At 49.7% G+C, this 20,384-nt stretch overlaps 1 protein-coding gene across 3 annotated transcripts; it reads left to right on the top strand.

Moving 5' to 3' along the window:
• The first annotated feature begins 10,241 nt into the window (after nt 1-10,241).
• Nucleotides 10,242-18,907, top strand: LOC101145497 (uncharacterized). Of its 3 annotated transcripts, XM_055354547.2 has the most exons (4): nt 10,242-11,003; nt 11,405-11,588; nt 11,693-12,513; nt 18,336-18,907. In XM_055354547.2, the coding sequence occupies exons 1-3, from the start codon at nt 10,360-10,362 to the stop codon at nt 11,744-11,746; spliced, it is 882 nt and encodes a 293-aa protein (XP_055210522.1). In that variant the 5' UTR covers nt 10,242-10,359; the 3' UTR covers nt 11,747-12,513; nt 18,336-18,907. The 3 variants fall into 3 exon arrangements, 1 of the variants encoding a protein (XP_055210522.1); XR_010129130.1 differs by having other exon boundaries at nt 10,592-11,003; nt 11,400-12,513; nt 18,336-18,902; XR_002007721.3 differs by lacking the exon at nt 11,405-11,588 and having other exon boundaries at nt 10,593-11,003; nt 18,336-18,891.
• Nucleotides 18,908-20,384: the final 1,477 nt, after the last annotated feature.

Raw genomic sequence — 20,384 nt, forward strand, 5'->3', positions numbered from 1 at the left:
CCCCCATGCTGCCCATTATGGTCATACTCACTTTCTTTCCCCATTCCCCTCTCCTTCCCCACATCCTCAACCCCTGGCAATCACTAATCAGTTTTCCATTTCTATAACTTTGTCATTTCAAGAATATTATATAAAAGGAATCATAGGCTAGGTGTGGTGGCTCACGCCTGTAATCCCAGCACTTTGGGAGGCCGAGGTGGGCGGATTACCTCAGGTCAGGAGCTCAAGACCAGCCTGGCCAACATGGAGAAACCCCATCTGTACTAAAAATACAAAAATTAGCCTGGCATGGTGGCGTGTACCTGTAGTCCCAGCTATTAAGGAGGTCAAGGCAGGAGAATCACTTGAATCTGGGAGGTGAAGGTTGCAGTGAGCCAAGAGCCAAGATCAAGCCACTACACTCCGGCCTCAGCAACAGAGCAAGACTCTGTCTCAAGAAAAAAAGAAAAAAAAGGAATCATACAGTATTCAACATTTTGGGATCGGCCTTTTTCACTTAGCAGCATCCACTGCAGGTTCATTTAGGTTGTTCTGTGTGTCAGAAATTCATTCAGTTTTTTTCTTTTTTTTGAGACGGAGTCTCGCTCTGTCGCCCAGGCTGGAGTGTAGTGGTGCCATCTCGGCTCACTGCAATCTCTGTTTTCCAGGTTCAAGTATTCTCCTGCCTCAGCCTCCTGAGTAGCTGGGATTACGGGCACGCACCACCATGCCCAGCTAAGTTTTGTATTTTTATTTGTTTATTTTTATTTTATTTTATTTTTTGAGTAGGAGTTTCACTCTTGTTGGCCAGGCTGGAGTGCAATGGTGCGATCTCGGCTCACCACAACATCCACCTCCCAGGTTCAAGCGATTCTCCTGCCTCAGCCTTCTGAGTAGCTGGGATTACAGGCATGCGCCACCATGCCCTGCTAATTTTGTATTTTTAGTAGAGACAGGGTTTCTCCATGTTGGTCAGGCTGGTCTTGAACTCCTGACCTCAGGTGATCCACCTGCTTCGGCCTCCCAAAGTGCTGGGATTACATGCGTGAGCCGCCGCGCCCGGCCTAAGTTTTGTATTTTTAGTAGAAACGAGGTTTCACCATGTTAGCCAGGCTGGTCTCGAACTCCTGACCTCAGGTGACCCACCTGCTTCGGCCTCCCAAAGTGCTGGGATTACAGGCGTGAGCCACCATGCCTGGCCAAGTTCATTCACTTTTATTGCTAGCACTCTTCCGTGGTATTGATTGTTTAACAGGCTATATAACCATTTGCCTGTTGGACAACATTTGGGTTGTTTCCAGTTTTGAGCTATTCCAAATAAATCTGCTGCAAACATTCCTGTACAGGTTTTCATGTGGACATGAGTTTTCATAATGCCCAGGAGTGCAGTTGCTGGGTTGTCTGGTAGATGCATGTTTAACTTTTCAAGAATTGGCAGGCCAGACACGGTGGCTCACGCCTGTAATCCCAGCACCTTGGGAGGCTGAGGCAGGTGGATCACGAGGTCAGGAGTTCGAGACTAGCCTGGCCAATATGGTGAAACCCCATCTCAATTAAAAATACAAAAATTAGCCGGATGTGGTGATGGGCACCTGTAATCCCAGCTACTCAGGAGGCTGAGGCAGAAGAGTCACTTGTACTCGGGAGGTGGAGGTTGCAGTGAGCCGAGATCGTGCCACTGCACTCCAGCCTGGGGGACAGAGCGAAATTCCATCTCAAAAATAAATAAATAAATAAATAAATAAATAAATAAATAAGTAATAAAAAAGAATTGGCCAAACTCTTTTCCAGAATGGCTGCACCATTTTACATTCCCACCGGCAATGTGTGTGACCCAGTTTCTCTGTAACCTTGCTAGCATTTGGTGTTGTCTGTGATCCATTTAGAGTTAATTCCTGCATTAGATTGTGAAACCTAGCTTGTGATTTTATTTCTTTGCCTATGTATGTACAATTGCTGCAATGCTACTTGCTGAAAAGGCTGTCTTTCCTCCACTGAGGAGGCTTTGTCTAAAATCATTGGGCGTATTTGTGCAGGTGTATTTCTGGGTTCTCTTTTCATTTGATTGATCTAGGTGTCCATCCCTCTGCTGACACCACACACAGTCTTGATGACTCTAGCTATATAATAAGTCTTTAATTCTTAGAGTAATTCCACTAACTTATTCTTTTTTTCAAAATTATTTTAGCTATTCTAGTTATTTTGCCTTTTCATATACATTTTAGAATAATCTTGTCTATACCTATAAAAAATCCTGCAGGGTTGTGATAGGAGTTGAATTAAATCTATATATCAACTTGGAGAGAATTGACATCTTTATTATGCTATCTTCCAATCCATGAACACACTATGGCTCTCCATTTATTTAGATTTTCTTTGACTTCTTTCATGAGCATTTTGTAATTTTCAGCCTACAATTCCTTTACATATTTTCTTAGATTTACACCTAAGTATTTCCTTTCTATTTTAAGCAATTGTAAATGACATTATATGGCCAGGAACGGTGGCTAAAGCCTGTAATCCCAGCACTTTGGGAGGCCGAGGTAGGCAGATGACTTGAGGCCAGGATTTCAAGACCAGCCTGGCCAACATAGCGAAACCCCATTTCTACTAAAAATGCAAAAAAAAAAAAACCTTAGCTGGGTGTGGTGGTGCATCCATCTCTGTAATCCCAGCTACTTGGGAGGCTGAAGCACGCGAATCACTTGAATCCGAGAAGCAGAGTTTACAGTGAGCCAAAATTGCGCCACTGCACTCCAGGCTAGGCGGCAGAACGAGACTCTATCTCAAAAACCAAATAAATAAATAAAGCAAATAACATCATATTTTTAATGTCTGTGTCCATGTGATTATTGCTAGTACATAGAAATACAATTGATTTTTGTATGTTGAGCTTACATCCTACAATCTTTTTTTTTTTTGAGATGGAGTGTTGCTCTGTCGCCCAGGCTGGAGTGCAGTGGCGCAATCTTGGCTCACTGCAAGCTCCGCCTCCCGGGTTCACGCCATTCTCCTGCCTCACCCTCCTGAGTAGCTGGAACTACAGGCCCCAGTCACCACGCCCAGCTAATTTTTTTGTATTTTTAGTAGAGACAGGGTTTCACTGTGTTAGCCAGGATGGTCTCTACCTCCTGTCCTCGTGATCTGCCCGCCTCGGCCTCCCAAAGTGCTGGGATTACAGGTGTGAGCGACTGCACCTAACTTTTTTTTTTTTTTTTTAAATAAACACAGGGTTTCACTATGTTGCCCAGGCTAGTCTTGAACTCCTAAGCTCAAGCCATCCACTCACCTCAGCCTCCGAAAGTGCTAGGATTACAGGCGTGAGCCACCACACCCAGCCATATATCCTGCAATTTTGTTACTTATTACTTCTAGAGTTGAGTGGTTTTTTTTGTTGGTTTTGTTGTTGTTGTTGTTTTGTTGTAGTTGTTTTGCTTTGTTTTTGAGACAAAGTCTCGCTCTGTCACCCAGGCTGGAGTGCAGTGGCGCAATCTCGGCTCACTGCAAGCTCCGCCTCCGGGTTCACGCCATTCTCGTGCCTCAGCCTCCCGAGTAGCTGGGACTACAGGAGCCCGCCATCACGCCCGGCTAATTTTTGGTATTTTTAGTAGAGACAGGGTTTCACCTTGTTAGCCAGGATGGTCTCGATCTCCTGACCTCGTGATCCACCCGCCTCGGCCTCCCAAAGTGCTGGGATTACAGGCGTGAGCCACCGCGCCTGGCCGATTCCATGGGATTTTTGTATGTTAATAACCGTGTCATTTGCAAACAGGCAAAGTTTCATTCCTTCTTTCAATCTGTATGCCTTTTATTTCCTTTTCTTGACTTATCTCAGTGGCTAGAACTTCTGGTACTAAATTGAATTAAGATGCTGGAGTACGCCTGTAATCCCAGCTGTTTAGGAGGCTGAGGTGGGAGAATTGCCTAAGCCCAGGAGATCAAGGCTGCAGTGAGCTGTGATTGCACCACTGCACTCCAGCCTTGGGGACAGAGCAAGACTCTGTCTCAAAAAAAAAAAAAAAAAAAAAAAAAAAATTGAATAAAAGCAGGGAGATCTGACAGCCTTGCCTTGTTCCCAATCTTAGAAGCCATTCAATTTTTGCCATTAAGTATAGTGTTAGCTGTCGGGTTTTTGTAGATGCTTTTTATCAAGTTGAGAGAGTTTCCCCTATTCCTATTTTTATGTATTTATTTAAAGATGGAATCTTGCTCTGTCGCCCAGGCTGGAGTGCAGTGGCGCAATCTCAGCTCACTGCAACCTCCACCCCTGGGTTCAAGCGATTCTCCTGCCTCACCCTCCCAAGCAGCTGGGATTATTACAGGCATGCACCACCATGCCCGGCTAATTTTTGTATTTTTAGTAGACACGGGATTTCGCTATGTTGGCCAGGCTGGTTTCAAACTCCTGATCTCAAGTGAGCCACCCGCCTCAGCCTCCCAAAGTAAGGGGATTACAGGTGTGAGCCACCGCACCCGGCCATGCCTGGCTAATTTTTTTGCATTTTTTGTAGAGACAAGGTTTCACCATGTTGCCCAGGCTGGTCTCAAACTCCCAGGCTCAAGTGATCCTCCCACCTTGGCTTCCAAAAGTGCTGGGATTTCAGGCATGAGCCACCGCACCTGGACTGAAATGCAATTTCCATATCAATTGATATGATCATGTGATTTTTTTTCTTTAGCCTGTGTTATGGGCTTATGTGTCCCTCTTCTCCTCTGCCCCAAAATTCATGTATTGAAGTCCTAACCCCCTGTACCTCAGAATATAACCATATTTGGAGATACAATCTTTAAAGAAGTAAAATTAAAATGAGATTATTAGAGTGGTCCCTAATCCATTATGACCAATGTCCTTATAAGGAGAAGAAATTTGACCACAGACACACACAGAGGGAAGATGATGTGAAGATAGAGAGAAGAAGGCCCTCAGAAGGAACCAATCCTGCTGACACCTTGATCTTGGACTTCCAGCCTCTAGAACTGTGAGATATAAATTTCTCACAGTGCTTTCCCCAAGTCTATGGTACTTTGTGGCACCATGCCCCCTTCAGAACACAAGCTGAGATACTCAAAGAACTGAGTTTTGCCTGATCCACCAAGCCATGGCTGGGCTTGCAAAGTTATTCCCCATCCTTAATGAAAGTTGTGCATATGACCTCAAGCTCAAGCATAGCCTAGAAGCCGAAGTGGGTCTAACAAGCAGGGGGCTCCCACTTCCAGTGTCCCCAGACTCTCCCTGCCTGGCCACGTCTCTCTCAACTTACACCCATGGCCTGATGGGGAGTTCTGAGCCCAGCACACAGAGGGTTCTGTGTGACATGGCACCAGCTGGTAGTGGACTGCTATGGCATCACAGCGCACGCATGGGTGTCACTGAAAGACAATGCAAAGAGATATCTCCAAGCAGATAGAGTTTTGAGGGGTACATCTGTCCACTTTGTTTTGAAGGAGAGTAGTTCTGAACTGTGGCTCTACACAAGGGCTGTGAATAACAGTTTAGCTGTTGTGAGAAATATTATTACCTTAGGAGTTAAAAGCTTGGATTTGAGCTGACTGCCTGGGTTGAAGTCCCAGCTTTGCTACTTACTGTCCATGCAACTTTAAGCAAGTGATTAAACTTTCTGTACCCCTATTACCTCTTCTTACCATTTTAAAGAAGGTAATAATACCATCTACCCCATAAAGTTGCTGTGGTGAGGACTGAATTAATATAGGTAAAGTACTTAGCACCTGGAACACAGTAAACACTGTGTAAGTTTATCTGCAATGGATGATGATGGTGATGATGATGCCCAATAGTCAGGGATTTGGAAGGAACAGAGCGAGGATTCATAACAAAAAATTCTGGCAGATTCACAAATGGTTCAAATCCTATAGGGTTGAAAATTTCCCCCACCAGGGAAAGAATGCTGATCAGCATGGTACAGGCTGAAGGCAAAGAGAAGGTGGAGGGGGTTATGAAGAAAGGTAGTTGTAAATATCAACTACAGCCTTAGGCCTGTTGCAGAAATAAAGATTCCAACAGGCATCAAATGCTTTGTCCTTGTCCTATTATGTGACCCTTTTCACTTTTCTTCCCCTCTCCCTTTCCTCTTCTGTTTTATATATGGTGATCCTTCTCAGCCAGGGGTGATTTTGACCTATGGGGGACTGATATGGTTTGGCTCTGTGTCCCTATCCAAATCTCATCTAGAATTGTAATCCCCATGTTTACAGGGAGGGAGGCGATTGGATCATGGGGATGGCTTCCCCCATGCTCTTCTCATGATAGGGAATTCTCACGAGATCTGATGGTTTTAAAACCTGCGCTCTCCTGCACTCTCACCTCTCCCTCCTGCCGCCTTGTGAAGAAGGTGCCTGCTTCACCTTCCACCATGATTGTAAGTTTCCTGAGGCCTCCTCAGACATGCAGAACTGTGAGTCAATTAAACCTCTTTCCTTTTATAAAGTACCCAGTCTCAGGAAGTTCCTTATAGCAGTGTGAAAACGAACTAATACAGGGACCCTTGCCAATTTCTAGAGACATTTTCAATTGCCATGACTTGGGAAAGGGGAGCGCTACTGGCATCTATCAGGTAGAGTAAGGGAGGCTGCTAAATATCCTACAATGCACAGAAAAGTCCCCCACAACAGAGATTATTTGGCCCAAAATGTCAGTGTTCTCAAGGTGGAGAACTGATAGAGAGTACAGATGGTGGTTCATATTTTAAGTCCACAAGTTACAGGATATCAAGATGGAATTGGGATTGAACCAAAGAAGGTTGAATAATACCCGGAAATGGGTGTGATGACTGAGCTACTAATGTTCTCTTTTAAGGAGTGTGATATGGCTTGGATCTGTGTCCCCACCAAATCTCATGTCGGAGGTGGGGCCTGGTGGAGGTGACTGGACCAGGTGGGTGAAGTTTTCATGAATGGGTTAGCGCCGTCCCCTCCATGTTGTTCTCTTGTGATAGTAAGTGAGTGAGATCTGGTTGTTTAAAAGTGTGTAGTGCCTCTTCCTGCTCTCTCTTCCTCCTGCTCCGGTCCTGTGAAGATGCCTGATCCCACTTTGCCTTCCACCATGATTGTAAGTTCCCTGAGGCCTCCGCAGAAGCAGATGCTGCCATACTTCCTGTACAGCCTTCGGAAGCATGAGCCGATTAATCCTATTTTCTTATCATTTACCCAGTCTCAGTTATTCCTTTATAGCAGTACAAGAACAGACTAATACAGAGTGACTTAGTACTTTTATCTTTGTATGAGAAAGAGAGAGTTTTTGTGTTGGGGCTGGGTGGTGGTTGATGTCATTGTTTGGATGTTTGAGGATGAGGACACAAATGAATGTTGAGTGTCTGAAAGGGTGGGATTCGGCAGGCGTGATAAATTGGTTAACTCATGATCTCTCCCAATCTCTTTCCAGTGTGCTTTCCTGTTCTTCAGAGTCTACAAAGAGAAACACTCTGTTTCCCAGACTTGCTTACAGCAAGGGATCTGGGTGTGACTTAGATCCCGCCAGCCAGAGGCACTCCCGTGAGATGGGCAGCAGTGTGGGAGGCATCTGTCCTGCCGTGCAATGCTCAGGCACAACCAGTTTTGGAGCCAACAGTCCTGACATTGACTTTCTATCCCTCAGACGCCAGCCAAGGCAGTGCGTTCCTGGAATCAACGCTCTCAATAGCAGCTGCCCAATCCTTGGCCAAAGTGATGTCACTCAGAGCCAGCGGTTAGGACAGAGGATTCTCCAGCCTCAGATTGCGGCAGAGTTCGCAGTACCCCGGGGTGGGCTGATTCTGCAGGGTTGTTTTTTATGTCATTTCTGAAAGTCCAATTAATAGCCCATTTCTCCAGCTCTTCCAATTATTTTATAAACACTAAAACCCTATATAGAATCCCTTAATGCTTAAAATGGTAAGAGTGGTTTCTGCAATAGAACCCTGATCGATACAGCAATAAATAGTATCCACAATGACTTATCAATAAGGAAAAGGAAAAAGAGAGAGAAAATTAAGTAAAAGACATGAATATTCCAGAGGGAAAAAATAAGAATGTTCTATAAACTTGAAAAGATGTTCAACCCCATCAGTATTAAGGGCAACCACAATGAGATACATTTTCACATCCACCAGATCAACAGTTTTGATGATGCCCCTAAGTAGTCCTGAAGCAGTGCCTCCCAACCTCTCTCACCTAATGGTGCACAGAGAAAGCCATAGAATGTTATCAGCACAGGCTGGGCGCTGTGGCTCACACCTGTAATCCTGGCACTTTGGGAGGCCGAGGTGGGGGGATCACTTGAGGTCAGGAGTTTGAGACCAGCCTGGCCAACATGGTGAAACCCCATCTCTACTAAAAACACAAAAATTGGCCAGGTATAGTGGTAGGCACCTGTAATCCAGCTATTTGGGAGGCTGAGACAGGAGAATCGCTTGAATTTAGGAGGTGGGGGTTGTAGTGATCTGAGATTGCACCACTGCACTCCAGCCTGGGTGACAGACTGAGACATCATCTGAAAAAAAAAAAAGAAAAAAGAAAATACAAGCCAGTAAGAACAAGCTATCAACAGCCTCCAAAGACTTACATAAGATCAGTATTTCTGCAAGAAAATCAAGAAAGCAGTAGACCCAAGAAGATTCACTGAAAAACAATGCCAACCCGTTAAGAACAGCAAGCAAAGAGGAGGCATTTTTCTCACTTAATAGTAGATACGTACAAGGGTTCCACCACAGCAGGAAGATTACATCGTAAGACAACAACATTCAAACACGAAACACAGTATACATAAAATTAGAGATATTGCTGGGTGCAGTGGCTCACGCCTATAATCACAGCACTTTGGGAGGCCCAGGCAGGTGGATAACCTGAGATCGGGAGTTTGAGACCAGCCTGGCCAACACGGTGAAACCCCGTTCCTACTAAAAAATACAAAAATTAGCTGCACCTGCAATCCCAGCTACTTGGGAGGCTGACCCAGGAGAGCTGCTTTAATCAAGGAGGTGGAGGTTGCAGTGAGTGAGCCGAGATTGTGTCACTGCACTCCAGCCTGGGCAACAAGAGCAAAACTCCATCTCAAAATAAAATAAAATAAAATTAGAGATATTGATAATTGGGGAGGAGGGGGAGAGACTGGAGCATCTAGCTCCTATGAACACCCAAAACGCTGGAAGATGGGGAGACCCCCTGACCCTCTCCTGACTGTGGGCTGCTTGGTTTGTTAACGGTGGAGTAGCTTAGGATGGGCTCCTTCGTTCATCCTAAGGAGCAGGGGCTCACAGAGGTGTGTTGGACTCACTTTCACCCTGCTACCTCATCCTAAAAACCTCTGGGTCAGAGGCCCAGAGACCTGAGTTCCACCCTTGGCTGTCTGAAACCTCCGGAAAACCATTTCACTTCTCCCAGTCTCAGTCTCCTTATCTGTACGTGGGAATGATTTTAATGCTCACTGTCCTGCTTATCTCAAGAGACTGTGAGGCTGGTCAAAAGAGACAAGGGGTGTGGAAGTGAAAGGGCCCAAGAGCACTTTTCACAGTCATGAGTGCAGGAGGCTGTTCTGCCCCATGCTGCTATGGGATCTTAGGCAAAGCCACAACTTCTTTCGGCTTCAGTTTTTCTCACTTTAAAATGATAATAGGCCAGGAGCGGTGGTTCACGTCTGTAATCTCAGCACTTTGGGAGGCTGAGGCAGGCAGATTGCTTGAGTCTAGGAGTTCGAGACCAGCCTGGGCAACATGGCAACACCCCATCTCTACTAAAAATACAAAAATTAACTGGGTGTAGTGGTGCGCGCCTGTAATCCCAGCTACTCAGGAGGCTAAAGCGAGAGGATTGCTTGAACCCAGGAGACGGAGGCTGGAGTGAGCTGAGATCGCACTACTGCACTCCAGTCTTGATGACAGAGTGAGACCCTGTCTCAAAAAATAAGTAAAATAAAATGATAATAATATTCTGCATTACAGAGTTGCTGTGAGAATGGAGTAATACGAGGAAAGCACGTAGCAAGTGCCTAACACATGGAGCGCGCTCGCTGAACGTTAATCACAAGTGTGATTGATCACAAGTTAATCGTAAGTGGTAAGAATGAGTCCCGCGTTAATCAGGGTTCTGGTGTGAAAATTGCTGAGTTCTTTTATGCTCTTCCCCTCTTGCAGACGCCAGAGGGCGACATAGACGGCGGGACTCCAGCCGCCAAGCACGCCAGCCGCAGCCCCACAATCGGCCACGCGGTGGCGCTAAGCCACACAATGCTTGGTTTTCCGCAGGCTTTGGGGAGCAGAGGGCTGACAGGGGGAGAGCGGAGACCGGGTAAGGGGGGCCTTGGGAGCCAGGGAGCCCTGAACCAGAGGGTCAAGGACCCCTGGACGGAGTATTCCCCGGGCTCCCGGGACACAACAAGATCAGCTGGGAATGAATGGGTCCTGGGCTTTTGGGAATCTGAGTGGGGCATCCCTTCCTCCGGGCGCCGGGCTGCACCCCCTTACCCTGGGCAGCCGCGGGGCCGTGACGCCTGGCGGAGGGGGCGCGCATCTCGGCGCGCGCCTGTCTTCGCAGTGGCTCATTCATCGCCGCCGAGGCACGCCGTTGCCATGGGGACGTGATGCAGGCGCGGGGAGCGGGAGGGAGAGGGAGGCCCCGGGTGACGTCCGCGCTCTTCTCGCAGCTAGTCTCCCGCGGCCTCCCAATTCTTGCCTAATTTGGAAGAGAGCCGCAGCCCTTCTGCTGATGCGCGCGCGCTGGCGCCTTTTTAAGGCAACTGGCGGAGTGGCGGCTCCACCAGAGCCTGGGAGCTGCCCCCGCCCCCGAGCCGCGAGCCCCGCGCCGGGCCGGGGAGTCCCCGGCGCCACACGCCCCCACCACCCCCATCTTAGCGCCCCCCACCCTCTATGGAGACATTTCAACCAGGGAGAAGGGAGGTCCTGCCCTTGCCCCTCGCCCCCGCCCTGCTCCTCCAACAGGGGAGACTTCTGTCCAAACCTTGGAAGGAAACGAGATGCCAGGCCTAGCGCCTTCGGGGATCCTCTCTGGACAAGGCCACAGGGTGAAAACACCAGGTGAGGACTTCACTACCCTTGGGGCCACCATGGGACCCTGGAGACCTTTGCCTCCCTCCAGGCCCCCCGACCCCTTAACCTTTTTCTCCCTGAGCTCAGCCTGGAGCAGAGTTAGGATCCTGGGAAAGCCCCTTACTGGTTGCTCCAACCCCCTCCTTAAACTGGAAGGGAAACTGAGGCCCAGAGAAAAGTAGTGATTGACTAGGGCCACATGGCACGTTCCTAGAGGAAAAGCATGGGCCAGAACCCACAGATGCTGACCTCCTGGCCAGAGGTCAAGGCATTCCTTATGGTTGAGCATAGCCAGCCCCGTGTGCCAGTCTCCAGCCCCTGCCCTGCACCAAGCAGAGGGGCTGGACACCTCTGTCATGGCACCAGCTGCCTCTCCTTCCCCAGCACAGTCTGGACCTGGGCGGACTTTCTGGAAAAGCTTCTGGATGCCACGGACTCCAAGACCAACCAACTAGGTTGCTGCTGCTTGTAAACATCGCCTCCATTGAAGGATTCCTGCAGCCACCAGCTCTGGAACTTTCTAGAACCAAACCTTTCCCCAGACTGCCTACAAGGACCAATTGGCCTCTGGATGTAGGTGTGGCCTGCAGGGGTCCGGCAGGGCTCCCCAGAGTCAAGTGGACCCAGCCCTTTGGACCCCCTGCCCGGTCCTATTGACCTCTGCTCTCTCCCTGCAGCACTTCCTGGAGGCGTTTGACCGGGACCTGGGAGGGCAGCTGAGAAGTGCCTGACCATTCTCAAGGAGCTGCGTGGATTCCAGACATCTCTGGGCCGGTCTCTGGACCGGGATGGGGGACCCAGAGGTGGAGCCGAACACACAAGTAGCACTTGAGGGCTCCGAGGGTGGCAAGGAGAGAAGTTCCTGCTCTGGTACAGCCCTGGGACCTTGAAAGGTGCTTCAACAGAGCGTCCACTCCCAGCGCCTAGCCCTGGGACCTTGAATGGTGCTTCAACAGAGCGTCCGCTCCCAGCGCCAAGCCCTCAGTGCAGAGGGGGAGACTCAGGCAGCCCTCAGACACAATTTGCCAAGGTCGCACAGCAAGTCAGGGTGCCGCTAAGACTAGGACCTACAGCTCTGCCTCCTGGCCCAGGCTCCTCAGCACCTGGGCCCCAGAGGCCAGCCTGTGGGAGGCCCACATGGCCACTGCACCATGAACCAAGGATCTGGTCTGGGTCCACCTCCACCAAGTGCTGGCCGTGTGTCACTTGGGTCACTCCACTCTCTGCATTAGGTCTCAGTCATCCAAGACCATCTTTCAAGGGCCGTCACTCCAATTATGAGTCTGGGATTTTCTGAAATTGAGCATTTTGGCCAGGCTGTGGGGGCCCTCTATGGCTGCCTGTAAGACACTGCCAAGGGGACTTTCTTCCTTTCACCAGACTGAAGCTAAGAAGTGCTGGAGACAGCAGTTGCTTTAGCCACAGGCTGTGTAGACCACCTGAGGATGACCTGGGGGTCTGTTTTGTGCACCTTGGAACCCATCGGATCCCTCCAATGGTGAGTCCCCTGGTGTACCCAGCACCAAGCTGTGAGAACGACCCCCAACGGGTTGGGTGGAAGAAGCAAAACTACAGGCTCAGTCCCAGTACTTACTCCCCTGTGTCCACACAGGCCAGGTCTCCAGGGTCCCTGCCCATCCAGGGCTGAGAACGTGGTCCTCTGGGAGCCTTCAGGCCCACTCGGACCCCAGCATTGGGCAATGGGCTCATCCCTACCTGAAACTGGGGCTTGGGGTTGCAGCATTCAACTTCCAAAGCCCAAGAGGCACTGGGACAGGTGGCCCAGCAGGCTCAGAGATGCTCAAGTGCCAGAGGTTGGGAGGGCCTTTTGAGGCTAAGGGGTCTGACCCACTGCCATTTTGCAAATACAAAAACTGAGGCCCAGGGAGGGAGAGAGGTTTGCAGAACACCCCCAGCAGGCTAGTGGCAGAGCTGGGAACAGAATCTGCATCTTCCGCTGCTCCTGTTCAGAACTATTCCCCTGCACCAAACATAATCCGCTGACATCTAGACTGAGCTCAGCTCGTCTTCTTCCTGGACCTTGGACTCCTTGGCAGAAGGCTCTCCCAACTCACAGCCTGTCAGGGATGGCAATTCAGGGGCTTTCCCTTCAACCTGATGGTCCTTTCCACCAAAGCTTCCTGGTGCTCCTCCCCTCCCACCAGTGCTCAGCCCTTCTTGGCTTCAGAAGCTGCTCCATCAGCAGCCGTAAGGGTCACTCTCCCCTGCTCACCACAGTTCACCCAACTCCCTGTGGTTCCCGCATTCCCCAGCATGGGGAGCACCATTCTCCCTGCTCGTGGGGGTCTCCTCTTTGTTGCCCCTGGGCCCAGTCCCTGACCCTCTCTGACCACTGGAGCCTTAAACCCCATCAGTCTTTCCTGGGACCCCCTGGACTGTTCCCTGTAGATTCCCTCTCTGTTGGCCCAGGGCCTGTGAGAGTAATGATGGCTGGCATGTCATAGGGCTGCTGTGAGGTTTTCATGAATGAATACACTCATCAGGTACACAAGGTGTGGGTAGGTGCCTCATCTGTAAACTCCCATGTTACGAGCTGTGCCCTGATAGTAACAAGGAGAGACTTGAAGCTGGAGCCTCTGGAGGCTGAGGCACCTGTGGGTGGAAGGGGAAGAAAGGAGGTGCCAGCCTGGAGGAGTTTTTAGTAATGGGAGATAATGGGAGCCACAAGGGTCTTAAGCTGGGAAGAACATGGTCAGGTCGGCTTCCGGAAGAATGGCAAGGGGAGCTGGGCTGCTGAGAACCAGAAGGGTGTGTTGGGCCCGGCCTGGGCCCTCCATCTCTGGCTTTGGTGAGCAGTGGAGGGGGCAGCTGCTGCCCGGGGAAGGAGCCTGCTGGGGCCCGAGCCAGAGCCCTGAGGGGCACTTTGTGTGCATCCCTCCACTTCTCCAGGCTGCAGCCCCAGCCTGGTTTACTCCATCTAGTGCTCTCAGACCTGGCCTGGATCAAAGCTGCCAGTGGATACCCAGGCTATTTCTACACTTGCAGTGCCAGGACATGTGCTGCCTCCTGAACCAGCCCCTGCCTTCTCTGCATAGCCTTGTTCAAAATTATATTTTTCATAAAGTTAAGATAATGACCAACATTCTGCCATTTGAGCATTTCTTGTGCTCCTTTTATGCATCAGGCATTTTCTGACTGTTTTAACTAATTAACTCCTTTAATGCTAACGTCAGTCCCTTGATAGGGGTGCCATCATTCTCCCCACTTCTGTATTTAACAAATCGGTAAACTGAGGCACAAAAGGTTAAGTCACTTAACTGACCGATGTCACAAAGGCAGTCTGTGGAGGAGGCAGGACTCAGCCCAGATTCTCCTCCCCCACCACCCTCTCCTGCCTCAGGTACATCCCCTCCCGCTGGCCTTTCCATGTGGACCATGTCTCTCCCACTGCCTCTTGATGGTCCTTCAAACATCTGCAAATGCCACACCACCTCCGCAAGCCTCCTCTTCTCTGAGGAACATCTCTCCATTCCTTCCATCTTTTAAAAATTTCTTACAAATGTTTATGAAGCACTTTACACTGGAGTTGACAGTGGGCAAAGCAGTCACAGTCCCTGCCATGGTGACCACAGTCTAGTGGAGAAGAGACAATAAATTCCTCACCAAAATAAAGTATTAAATCGCTATTTCACCAAGTGCCAACAGAGGCCTGGGGTGCCTGCAAACCTGTAACTGAGGATTTGGCCTCAGCAGGAATGTCAGGGAAGGCTTTCCAGAGGAGACGATATTTAGGCTGAACTAACAGGGGAAAATAGGAAGAACTCGGCAGGGGAGAGAGGCAGCAGCACCCCAGGAAAGAGAACAGCATGTGCAAAACACTGTGGCGGCCGGGAGGGTGGCAGGCCAGGGACTGGAAGAAGGCTTATGCAGCTGGAAGAGAGGCAAGGGGGTGCATAAGGCCAGACAGGCTGGAGGGCTTACCAGAGCCAGGCCTGGGGGATGGCCTGGGCCCTGCCTCACAGCCCTGGGTGCAGTTGGCCCCTCCTCACTGGCTGCTCTGCTCAAGGCTAGGCTTGGACCCATAGCATAAGTCCTAGAGCCAAACCTCCTGGCCCTGACAGAGGCTGCCCTCTCTCCACTTTTGCTGCATGTCCCTGTTAACACAACCTCAGCTACAGTGGCTTCTTTTGTGGCTACCTGGCACTGTGTTGAATCTCATTTATGAGGCCACACTCCTCTGTCCACCCAGCCACCCACCCAGCACAGCCTGGCCCAGTCAACACTGACTTGCCACCAGCAGCTCAACTCAAATGCACCTGCTTGGGGAGGCCGGTGCCAACTCCTCAGGCAGGGTCACCCCTCCTTTTGCTCTCCCCAAACTCCCAGCATGCCTCCTTGACAGCAGTATCCCACTGAAGTGGCTGGATGGACCCCTTGCTCTCTCACCAGCCTGCAGGTTCCATGAGGCCAAGACCAGCTGTCTGTGGGCACCATCACATCACTGCAGAGGCTGGCACAAACTCTGCCCTCAGCTGTTTGTTGCATGAATGACTTACACGCCTGAGCCCCTGCCCTGTGCCAGGCCTTGTGCTGGATGCTGGGAACATGAAGACCAGATGTAGATGCTGGTAGGGGAGACAGCCAAGTAAACATGCAGGGACAATGCAGGGTGCAGAGTGCGGTGACGAGGAAGCACAGGGGCTGGGGGGCACTGAGGGGGTCCCCGGACCTCACTGGAGGACCAGAAGGGCCAGAATTCGCCAGCTGGGCGTGGTGGTGGAGAGGACTCTGAAAATGGATGTGAGGAAAGTCCGCATCCTCCAGCCTCCCCAGGGCACGTCAGGAGTGTTGCTCGCTGCTCTGCATTTGAAAAGCGGCTTTAGTTGATTAGGTTTCTTTCCCCTCTTGGAATGTGGCTGCTCTGACTTGCTCCTCACTGCATTCCTTGCGTCCTCTTCTCTCAGCCCTGCCTTCAGGACATTGCCCACAAAAGTTTCATCTTTTCCCACCTGGGCTCTACTCTCCCTCTCCCACCCCCTCCATGGTTCTATGTCCCTCACCTTCCTGGCTCTCAGCTCATTCACCCAGCTCTGGCCGTCTCAATGCGTGGGTGCCAGCCTGCACCCTCTTTACATGAGCTTTGTTGATTTCATAACCATAAATAGATAAAATGTTCTGAATGCTTTCATGTGCAAGTAGAATTGAGGGAGTGATAGCATAATGAAAAGGCCTCAGGAAAAGGAAAACAGCTTGCTAAGATGCAGCGGAAGACAACACGGTCACTGCACAAGCCAGCTCTGCGTGGGTTTCCTATTCTCACTGCACTGACCGCGGAGCCATGGACGCAGGATGGGGAGGTGCTTAGGAATCTGTTAGAAAACCTTTCCCTGGTCTCAAATCCACCAATTCAAAAGAACAACCTAGAAAAAAAAACAGTAGAAGCCAGGAAAACCTGGGTTCAATTGTGGATTTATCTCATTCTAGCTGTGTGATCCTAGGCAAGTTAATCAACCTCTCTGAGAAGGCATAGAGAGATTCTTCCCCCCTGGGTCAGACTGGAGGCTTCGGGAGGCCCAATATCCCACAATACCTTCCTTTTCCTCCCATACGTAAATTTTGTCTTCCTGACAATACGTTAATCACCAGCCCTGAGACCCCCCTGCCCAAAACGCAGTCCTGAAGACTAGGGTTGGAATAGGGATGGAATAGGGTACCCTGCCTCCTCATTGCCTGTTCCAACTCCTGGTGCAGGAAGTGGAGCATCATCCTGCATGGGGAGGGTACATCTCCACAGCCACAAAAGGGGCTGGAAACCAATAAGGAGCCTGACCCATTGGGCTTCCCACCTCTCCTCCTTTAAGTTGTCCAGGAGCACTACTTCTCCATGGCCTTTGGAACAGTAAAGGGGGCTGAAATGATAGCTTGGTATACCCTGGGTTAAGAGAGCTTTCTGGGTGAGAAAGAGAAACAAGTGGAGATATTCCTGGTGTGAACTCATCCTCTGGTCTAAGGATGGCACGCTTTTTCTCTAAAGGATCAATTAGTAAAAAAGTGTCAAAAAGTTCTTTAGGCTTTTTGAACAATATGGTCTCTGTTGCAACTACTCAGCTCTTCCATTGTAATGTGAAAACAGCCATAGACAATGAGATGAATTAATGTGACTGTGTTCCAATAAAACTTTATTTACAAAAGGAGGCAGCAGGCTAGATGTGGCTAGATTTGCAGTCCATAGTTTGTAAACTCTAGCCCTATCACGTGGTGCAAAAGAGGAAGCTTGGGTTGGGAGCAGGAACTAGGGGTGAGGCTCAGCATTGCCAGAGACTTGCTGTGTGACTTTGATTAAGTCATTATCCATCTCTGAGCCTTTGTTTCACCATCTATCAAATGAGCATCATAATATCAGTCAAGGCTGGGTGTCGTGGCTCACACGTGTAATTCCAGCACTTTGGGAGGCCAAGGTGGGAGGATTGCTTGAGGTCAGGAGTTCAAGACCAGCCTGGGCAGAAAAAAAATTTTTAAATTATCTGGGTGTAGTAGTTTATGCCTGTAGTCCCAGCTACTCGAGAGCCTGACACAGAAGATCATTTCAGCCCAGGAGTTTGAGGTGGCAGTGAGCTATGATCAGGCCACTGCACTCTAGTCTAGATGGCAGAGCAAGACTGTATATAAATAACAATAATGATATCAGCCAGATTTGTCGTGAGAATGTGTCTAACAGGCCAGAGCAAATCTGAAGTCTTTTTGTCCCTCTGCTTCATAACGTTAAGTGGATTTGCACCCACTGCCCATGCCAACCTCACCTGGCCATGCCCTTGCCTGCTGAGGGTAGCAGCAGCCTGCCAGAAAGGAAGGTGTCTCTCTCCAGGGTCAGAGTCTTCATCTGTCTTTCCAAGCTCGAGCCCCAAGTGACCCCATTTCTGTAGCAAGCCAAGCACGGGAGGAAACAAGGAATCCCTTTCTTTCCACCATCCAGTCATTTGGCAACAAGCTACAGTTCACTTGAGAGAGTGATATGGCTGCAGTGGCTGGTGGCCAGGCTTTGGAGGAGGCCTTGGAGACTCAGGCTGGGAATAGAACTATGAAAAATGGGCTTCAGTGCTCCTCTGGAACATTAACCTATGGCCATAAGTTAAGTAGTTGCAGCTGTGGTCTCATTGGTAACTTGCAGCACCACCAATTGCATCAATGCATCTTTCTTGGACCATCTTGCCCACCTGTCTGGTCTGACCACTACTGCAAGTTTGCATCCTTTGGCATATTGTCATTTTCTCTGAAGCCCCATTCAGTGATTCATTCATTCATATTCTTTCTGTCTCTCCCCACTTCCCTTCCCTTCCTCCCCCTTTCTCTTTCTCATAGACACATTTGTCCAGAGCAAGACAAGATCACACTTTGACAGCCCTCTGTCAAGATCCTTGCTCCAAATCTCCAGACTAGCAGCCAGGAGTCTCCATGCTGTTCTGAAGAAGCAGATTCCTCACCCACCCTTCAACTCCTTCCCAGGAGGTAATCCTCCTCCAAATCTCTGGAAAAGATACACCTCCTCTTCTCTGATAAAGGCTGGAGGGTGATGCCCCTCCCCCAGTTTCCCAATAAAGCTATGCAAGACAGGGGCAAGGGATCTCACGGCCTGTTTTTGCTACAAAAACCCTTTTTCGGAAAAAATAATAAAGAAAGGAATCAGCCAATCCCTCCTCGATGCCATCACCTCTTCTTGGTGATTTTTCGGGGAAGGAGTGGGTGGGTTGCTATGGCAACAGATGCGAGCTCGTCTCAGTAAAGAAGGGACCTTGATATTATTTTCTCTCTCTCATTCTCTCAGTTGTGTGTGTGTGCGTGCATGTGTATGTGCGCCTGTGTGTGTGTGCATGCGCGCTACGCATGCCTGTGCCCACACCAGGAATTTTTTTTTTTAGAACTAAAGAAAGCCCTTCTCTTCTCTCAGCTCTCCAAATATGGAGTGATGGAAAACCACTTACTCCTGCAGGCCAGGGAGAATTCAGGATGATTCAAGAGAAAAGGGAGAGGTCATGTGGGGCTCCTTTCCTCCATGTTTTTACTAGAGATTGCATGCAACAAGAGAGCTTTGCAAATGGTTAGGCGGCCTTTGGAAAGAGGGGAAGATGCTAGGTGGAAAGAGGTGAGCAAGATATAGATGGTGCAGGAACCCAACGGGTGACCTCAGAGAGGGCAACAGAAACTATATTGAGTCTGGGGACGCATGTACATCCCACCACACCATCAGATGCTGAAAGACCCAGAGCAGACTCAGATATGGACACGAACACAGACACTGACAGAAAGGCATATGGAAAATTGTAGACATAAATACACACAGGCACAAACATAGAACTGCACAGAACATAGGAAGTTGGAGACAAAAAAAAAAGACAAGCATAGATGCAGGCATAGGTAAACATAGATATACAGGGGTACAGACTTGCAGCTACAAAGACACATGCAAACAGATAGAGATGTAGACATACAACCACGCCCAGACAGGTTTAGACGCAGACACACAGGACACACAAACACAGTCTCAGTCAAATGAACACACACACACACAAACACACAGACACACACACAGAGTCTGGCTCTTTTCCTTCAATTGCCCAAGCATCCTTGAGCAGTAGTGCATAGCTGAGGATGCTGCATGCTTGCCCAGTAGGTTTGGCTGAGAGGCTTGCTCTCCCATTCCTTCTACACGCTCACCCCAAAGCCCCTCTCCCAATTCACTCCCTTGCCCACTTTCCCACAGCCAGCAGGCTCTGATGCCTCCCCCATCTCAGGCTTCTAATTCTTAGCTTGTTCTGCTGCTGCCTGCCACTTGGGGGAGAGAGTGGGGTGACTCAGCCAGGCCAGGATGACTCACACTGCCAGTATTTTTAGCAGCGGCCAGGAGCTCTCTAGTGTGCCAGCCGCCCCCCTCCTCCTGCTTGCTATTTCGGAACCGTCACTGGTGATATAAATAGCTCCTCTCCCACGGCCTGAAGCTGCTGCCAAGCTATTTTTGGTTCTGCACAGTTAAAAATAGCTTCACGGAGGTGGGAGGCAAGGGGAGTGGGAGCTGGCCTAGGGAGAGGAGACATTAGGGCACACAGAGCTTCTCAACTTGAATCAGAGTGGGCGAACTAGGATGAGCCCTTCTCTACCCCCTCCCTTGTCCCTTTCTAGACCCTTCTTCCCTTCCAAAGTGTTTCTTCCCATTCCATTCTCCTGGAAAAAGCCAGGGGCTCTTCCCTTGAGCACAGTTCTCCTCCCTTGCTTACTTCACCCTTAGAGCCCAGAAATCTTGGCCCCCTGCAAACCCTCCATATTCATTCACAGAGAATAAGGGGACAGTCAAAGAGTAGGCTCACTCTGAGGCCTGTGGGTACCCAAGCCCTACGTCAATGTCCCCGTCAAACC

This window comes from Gorilla gorilla, chromosome 9 (assembly GCF_029281585.2).
Source record: "Gorilla gorilla gorilla isolate KB3781 chromosome 9, NHGRI_mGorGor1-v2.1_pri, whole genome shotgun sequence".
NCBI lineage: Eukaryota > Metazoa > Chordata > Mammalia > Primates > Hominidae > Gorilla > Gorilla gorilla.